General features: G+C 47.6%; 1 protein-coding gene across 2 annotated transcripts in view; it reads left to right on the top strand.

Annotated features, from left to right (window-relative positions):
* The first annotated feature begins 8 nt into the window (after positions 1 to 8).
* Positions 9 to 7,479, top strand: part of WSB2 (WD repeat and SOCS box containing 2) — an 18,903-nt gene continuing 11,432 nt past the window's right edge. The window contains exons 1-2 of one of the 2 annotated variants that reach the window (XM_027124710.1): positions 9 to 97; positions 6,064 to 6,232. In XM_027124710.1, the coding sequence (XP_026980511.1) occupies positions 85 to 97; positions 6,064 to 6,232 (182 nt within the window). In that variant the 5' untranslated portion in view covers positions 9 to 84. Of the gene's footprint in view, positions 98 to 1,246; positions 6,233 to 7,479 lie in introns of those variants that run through there. The other variant, XM_027124709.1, reaches the window with a different exon arrangement.

Genomic DNA, 7,479 nt, shown 5'->3' with positions numbered 1-7,479 from the left:
CGGGCGGCGCGGGGGCGGCATGAGGGCCGGCGGCCCGGGGGGCTGAGGCGCCCGCCGCCTGCCGCGGGGCCGCGCGCGTCCTCCATGGAGGCCGGAGGTGAGTGGGGCCGTGGCGCGCGTTCCCCGCCGGCGGGGCCGGGCCCGTTCCCGGGGGGGTGGGGCGCGGCCTCGGCCGGGGCGGGGGATGGGGACGGCGGGGGCGCCGGACCTGGGCCGTCCGCGTCGGCCGGCGGCAGGGTGCGCCCCGGGCGACCAGCTTTGTTTCGCTTTCGCTGTCAGCGGCCGCCACCCCGTCTCCCGCCGCCGACTGGACCCGGGGAGGACGGGCCTCTGCGCGGCGGGGATCCCATCCCCGGGACAGTCAGGGGCGCCCGGGGCCCGACGCCTCCGCCCGGGTGGGACACGACGGGCGCCAGGCCCTCGGGCGGGGGGGGGTGTGATACCCGAGAGGGTGGGTGCTGCTGCTCTCGAGGTCTGGGTGGGAGTCCGCTGTGCTCCTTACAGGCTGTGTGATCGTGGACGAACCGCTTAACCCAAGTCTGTTTTGTAGTTGCAAAATGGGTTAATAATAGTATTTGCCTCAGCGGGTGGTTGGGAGCTTCCCAAACTTGTCTGTGCGTGAAAATGGGGTCTGGAATCCCTATTGAAAAAACATATTCCAAGCCTCTCCCAATAGAGACTGATTTGTAGAGCCGAGCTGCCGATCCCTGGTGACATGGATGAGGGGACAAGTTTAGGATACACTGATGAGTGAGGTACTTGCCTCTCTCCTTGTTAACAGCTGTCATCAGAAAACGGTGTGGAAGTCGGAGAATATTGGAAGCACTTGGAGGGTCAGCCCAAATGACCATGCAGCCTCAGTGGGAATGGTGTGCTTGTTATGCAAAGGCCAAACCTCAAGACGCGTCCTTCAGGCTTCTTCTTTCCAACCACTTTGCCCCTAAACCCCACTAATAGAAGTTTGGGGTGGGCTTGTGATTTATTCTGGGAGTCCCAACTCTTGAATATACTCCCATGCTTAAAGGCGGTTTCCTGAGGGGAAATTTCTCAGAAGGGGGGGGGGGGGGGTCAAGGCCTAGGCTCAGAATTTGTTCCAGAACCTCTTTGTATTCTTCCAGTGAAGTTCAAGCTTCATTCTGGTCAGGAGGATTCTGATCGTGGGTGTTTTTGTGTTTCCCTGGCTTCTTTGATGGAGCAGGGATTGTGGGTGGGTGGGTTGAAATCAGGGTTTTCCCTGGGGTGGTGTAACTTTTTAATTTGGGAAATGACATTTCTTTGTTTGCTGGAGTAAGGCATTCAGTACCAGGTGTAGAGGTAGCTCTCTCTGCCTTCCCATCTAGATAAGGGCTTTCTCTTCGGCGAGTTTGTTACCCATAGAACTGTTGTTAAATGGCCCCTACTGTTTGTCTGAAATCTTATGTGAATCTTTTTATAGCTTCCGCTGTCTATTCCATTGACTCCTTTTAGTTTATATCTGGAAGCGATCTGGAGCTAGCCTCCCTTTTTAGCAGGAATCTGTTTCCAGTTCTGGGTTTTTCCTAATGATTGACGACTGTGTTTTGGGGTGTGGGCTGAGCTGTTGAGAGCTGCCAAGCTACCGGTAAAAAAAAAAAGGCCAGAGTTTTATTCTTTTGAAACTGAATAAAGACCATTGTAATGGGACTAATTGTAATGGACAGCAGTAGATATCTTCAGAGTAGTGGTTAGAACGTATTTATTCATTCAAATATTTATTGAGTGTCTACTATGGGCCAGGCACTCTCTAGGCCAGCACCGGCCAATAGAAATATAACGCGAGCCAGATATGCAATTTGAAATGTTCTAGTAGTTGCGTTAAAAAAAAAAAAAAGTGAAACAGGTGAAAGTAATTTTAAAATTATATCTTTGTCAATCCCGCATATCTAAAATATTATCATTATAACGTAATCATGAATAATTATTGAAAATTTTTAGATTTTTGCTTTTGTACTGTCTTTGAAGTAAAGTATGTACCATGTACCTAATGGCCCATCGTAATTGGGACTTGCCACGTTTCAGAAGGTCAGTAGCCACGTGTGGCTAGCAGTTACTGTATTGGACAGCACAGCCCAATAGCAGTGAACAGTTCGGAATGAGGGTGGGGAAGAGAGAAACAACAGTTACATAAAGAGAAGCAAGCAATCAAGAGAAGTTGTGCGAGTGATAGTTATAAAGAAAATTCAGTGGAGTGAAAAGAAAGTGATTGGGCCACTTTGGATAGTGAGGCCAGGAAGGTCTCTGAGAAGGTGACACCAGCACTGAGGCCTGAAGGGTAGGCAGAGCAGCTGGGCGAGGATCTGGGGCCAGCCAGGCAGCGTTTTCTGAACGGATGGAACATCTCATGTAGAGATCTCAAGGCAGGACAAATCAACAAGCTTCCTGCCGGCTAGAGTCATTCATAGCTTCTCTCTCTCTGTGTTCAGGCAAATCTCCTTTCACAGAAGAGGCCCATGGTAAATGTCTTTCCACTCTGCCTGATTATCCAAACACATCCCAGTGTTTAATTAGAAAACTCAGATCCATAGGCCTTTTCAGCAAGAAGGGCCAGGGCAGGTACAATCCCAGATGAAGCTGGATCATCTTGCCTCTGGTTTTTTTTTTTTTTTTTTTAAAGTTCTGCACTAATTATGGCTTTCTTTTCCAGCAGCCAAGTTTAGTTTGGGCCCAGCCTCCTCTTCAGAATCTCCGTAGTTCCTTCGGTTTTTTTCTTATTTTAGTTCTTGGATTCTTGAGCCTGAAATAGCAAGAGATTAAATCCCCAAATCACAGAAATAGAGTGTGAAATCTGGGTATGGCTTATGTTTAAGAAGCATTTCATGTAAAATGTTTGGCAAAGGCATCATAATAGTCTAAGGGGCTTCATTTCATTTATATTATAGAGAGATACCATGTATATTTATTCCACAAATATTTACTGCTCTCTGCCAGGAACTCTGCTAGGCACTGGGGATAAACATACAAGGTCCCTGCTCTGTCGGTGGCATTGATGTCCTAACTGGAGGGAGACGGATAATAATCATAATGGTGATTGTGATGTAAAGAAAATAAAGTGAGGAGTTATGAAGGACATTGACTTGGGATCAGAGCAGGGCTCTCTAAGGAGTTGTCATTTGAGCCGAGACCTGGATGAAGAGAAGGTGCCAGGCATGCAGGCATTCCAGTCTGGAATAGTCAGCTATAACAGAGAATAGCTGGTGCAAAGGCCCTGAGGTCGGAACTAATTGAGCATAGTCGAGGAGTGAGAGAAGGCCAGTGTGCAGGACTTCTAGGGCAGGGTGAGGATTTTATTCTAAGAGTGATCGAAACTGATCACTCTGAAAGGTGAGGAGAATGGGTGTTGGGGGCCAGAGGGGGAGCCAGGAGAGCAGTCTCCTAGCAGAGGGAGCTAGGAGTCTGCTTAGTGAGAGATGATGTTGCATATATGAGCCAATGTTGATGAGACGATGTTGCATAGGTTAGAATAGCAGCCGTGAGATGGAGGAAAGTTAGGTTTGGCAAGTCTTTTGGAAGCAGATGCAGTAGAACTAGTTAATGGATTTGGTTTGGGAGGTAAAGAAAAGAGAGAAGTCAGGGGTGACCCCTTTTCATATTGTGTGGAGCCTCCATGGTGTCGAAAGGATGGATAACGTGCGTATTGTGGAGGAAGCGAACCAAGTGTGAATATTACCAGGGTGGAATGAAGTCAGGTGATGACAATGTACCTCCAGATCAGTCAATGTCATTTAATATTTGACTCCATCTGGCTTCTCAACCTCAGCACCACTGACATTTTGAGCAAAATAATTCTTCGTTGTAGGGGCTGCCCTGTAGGATGTTGAGCAGCATCCCTGGCCTCCACCCATTAGATGCCAGTAGCACCCCCTCTGGTTACGACAACCAAAATGTGTCCAGACATTGCCACATGTCCCTGGGGGGCAAAAGTGCCCCTGGCTGAGAACCACTGGACCCCATGAGGAGGCATTAACAGAATAGGGCTCTTTTACCTTAAGAAGATATCTAGAAATAATGGGAATAAACGCCACGGGGTTGCTGCGTAACACTGAGTCTTGTTTTGGATTTACAGTATAAAGTAAGTTCTTACCATGCAGATATTCACATCCAGAGGACTGTGCTCAGATACACAAGTAATTGTGTAAGTGAAAGGATCGCCTGTGCAAACACAGATTTCTAGGAGGAATTACCTGGGCATATACAAATGCCAATTTAGACAGATCTGATATATTAAAACCTAGATTTAAGCATAGAACCTCAGGGAATTAATATTCTCTTTACAAAGGAAACTTCCTTAAATTTTCTTTAAATAACAAAGCCATAAAGGCTTAATATGATTTATTAAAATTCTATTTAAAGACAGAATTTTCAGCAATACATTTATTTCATGAAACAAGATATACCCATGTATTTTCCTATAATGCATGTCAGAAAAATATATATATATACGTATAAATATTATTTACATATATGCATGTTTACCGTCTGTTTCATTGAATCCAGGATATCATGGATTGTATTGCCAATATGTGTCACTGAAAAAAATACTGCCTATTTAACTATGAAAAGTCATCGCTTGACACATCCTGATTTTAACAAGGTCAAACTGAGAAGACTTATAAAGATGTGTCCTAAAATATACGAAATAGGGGCTGTTTAAATTAGTATCTATCTGGTAACAGCTATAAAAAGGTCAAAGTCTCAAAACTGCTAAAGTGGAACATACACATCAGACAGTGACCTCATTCAGGATGGAAGCCAGTTTTTATATTCCTATGTAACACAATTGTAGCGATCAAAAAATCAGTTCTGAAGGCCTTGAACTTACAAGCTTTGTCAGCCATTGAGAATCTTCCGCTGTAGGGGAGACTTGAACTGGGGACTGCCCTTCAGGTCGATGAAGAAGCACCAGTCCAGCCCCCGCCCTTCACAGGATGCTGTGCTAGCCTCCCCCCTCCGCCCCCCCCCCCCAAAAAAAAGAAACAAGGATTGAATCGGCTTGGTGTTTGAAGGCGGCTGCGTAAATTCCCAGCTGGGGGTGGCGTTGGGGCAGAGGGAAACTTGTCACTACAGGAGAGAAAGAAATAAGGAGAGTGGGACTTCCTTCCGCTTTGATAGTGTGAGATCTGGGTATGCTTCTGGGTTGCTAATCTCAGTGGGATTCTCATAAGCAGAAAATGAGTCTAGGTGTGAACTCAGATGAGCTACTTGGGGCACGACAGGGAGGTGTGTGTGGCCGGCGTGTGGCGTGCAGGGAGACGACCGGAAAGGGAAGGCTGGGGCCGGTGGGGTGGGCTGGGAGGCCGGGTCTCAGCTGCCTTTATCTGGTAGGCAGGTGGGAGCTTTGGAATGTATTTGAAAGAACTGTCAAGATGTGATGTGCGTTTCAGCTTCAGCAGGGTCCCTGGGGGCAGGAGAAAATGCATCAGGAGAGTCTTGTAAAAGATCGGAGCAAGATGGGATGAAGGTTTAGGCCAGAACAGAGAGGAGATGGAAGTGGGAGGCCAGATCAAGAAGTCTGAGTGACAGGAAGCAGGGCCAGTGCTGAACATTTTAGCCTTGATGATGGGGAGGATGATGGGGAGGATGACGGGGAGTGAGAGGGAGCCTGTGAGTTTCAGATATTCCTTCTTTCACCTGTTTCCCAGTAGCAGGTTCTTTTGGAGAGACCTTAAGTGCATCTGAAGGCTTCCTGATCAGCACCGTCTGATCCTTGCCTGGCCTGTCTCCTTTCTGCCTCTTCGGGCTTTCATAGGAAAACGAGGCCTCCCTTCACTGGATTCACTCTTACAAAGGTTACTCTGAGTCACGGTTAACCAGAAGTCAGGAGTGCCAGCACTGAGTAACCCCACTGGAATTCGGCCTGTGGCTACTGTTAGTGCCCCAGGTCATTTAAATGACAACTCCCTCCCAGAATCCGGACTGTCACTTTTTGCCATGGGGAGACCTTGGTGGCTTTCCAGTTTCTGAGTCAGCAAGGTGGTCAGGGGCCTGGTTCTGCCCTTACCCTCGAGGTGAGGGTGCCTGTTTGAAGCATGCTGTCTCCTGCCCCAGAGGAGCCACTGCTGCTGGCCGAACTCAAGCCCGGGCGCCCCCATCAGTTTGATTGGAAGTCAAGCTGTGAAACGTGGAGCGTTGCCTTCTCTCCGGATGGTTCCTGGTTCGCCTGGTCTCAAGGACACTGCATTGTCAAGCTGATCCCCTGGCCGCTGGAAGAGCAGTTGTAAGTTCTTTCACACCCAAGGGAGTGAGGGAGTCCTGGGGAACTGAGCGCTCTCCCAGATGGCTCCCTGCCCGAGAGCAGGAGAGGGAAGGTGGCCAAAACAGTTCAGCAATTGGATCAGTGAGGTTTCCAGGGTCCCACATTCTGTACCTGTGAAAATTAACTCCATCGAGATTATGTTAGCCCTGAGTTTCTTTTTTTTAACAGCTTCACTGAGATATAATTTACACGCCGTACAGTTTGCCCATTTAAAGTGTGCAGCCAGAGGCCCAGCTGGGTAGTTAGGCCTGATTGTTCGGCAGCTGCTGATGAGGGCTGACTCCCCCTTACCAACTAGCTGTATTTTAAATTTCTCTAAACTACCTGAGTCCTTTGGAGGCAAATAAACTTGTCTTTCACAAAAAAAATAAATAAAGTATACAGCTAAGTGACTTGAGAATATTCAGAGTTGTGCATCCATCGCCACGATCAGTCTTACAACATTTTTGTCGCCCCAAAAAGAAACCCTCTAATCCCCCTCTGCTCTCCAGCCCTGAGCAGCCTCTAATCTACTTTCTGTCTTTATAGATTTGCCTGTTCTAGACATTTCGTACAAATCAAATCATACACTATGTAGTCAGTTGACTGGCTTCTTTCACTTAGGATACTGTTTTCATGGTTATCCGTGTTGTAGCATGCTTCATGACTTCATTTCCCTTTACTGCCAAATCATGCTCCATCTTATGGAGACACCACATTTTGTTTATAAGTTTATCCACTGGTGAACATTCAGGTTGTTTTCACTTTTTGGCTATTAGATAATGCTTCTGTGAACACTTAGGTGAAGTTTTTGTGTGGATATATGTTTTTGTATATGTTTAACTGGTTGAGGAACTGTCAGACTGTTTTTCAAAGTGGTTCCAGCATTTTACAATCCCACCAGCAATGTTGGAGATTTCCAAATTTTCCACATCCTGACCAACACTTGTTATCGACTGTCTTTTTTTTTTTTTTTTTTTTTTTTTGCGGGCACGGGCCTCTCCCGCTGCGGAGCACAGGCTCTGGACGCGCAGGCTCAGCGGCCATGGCTCACGGGCCTAGCTGCCCCACGGCATGTGGGATCTTCCCGGACCGGGGCACGAACCCGTGTCCCCTGCATCAGCAGGCGGACTCTCAACCACTTGTGCCTCCAGGGAAGCCCTTGACTGTCTTTTTGATTATAGTATAGCCATCCTAGTGGGAGCAAAGTGGCATCTCATTGTGGTTTT

Source organism: Aethalodelphis obliquidens, unplaced genomic scaffold, assembly GCF_003676395.1.
Source record: "Aethalodelphis obliquidens isolate GAN/ISIS:26980383/991018 unplaced genomic scaffold, ASM367639v1 scaffold28, whole genome shotgun sequence".
In the NCBI taxonomy this organism is placed as follows: Eukaryota; Metazoa; Chordata; class Mammalia; order Artiodactyla; family Delphinidae; genus Aethalodelphis; species Aethalodelphis obliquidens.
This window is presented reverse-complemented; position numbering and strand designations above follow the sequence as displayed.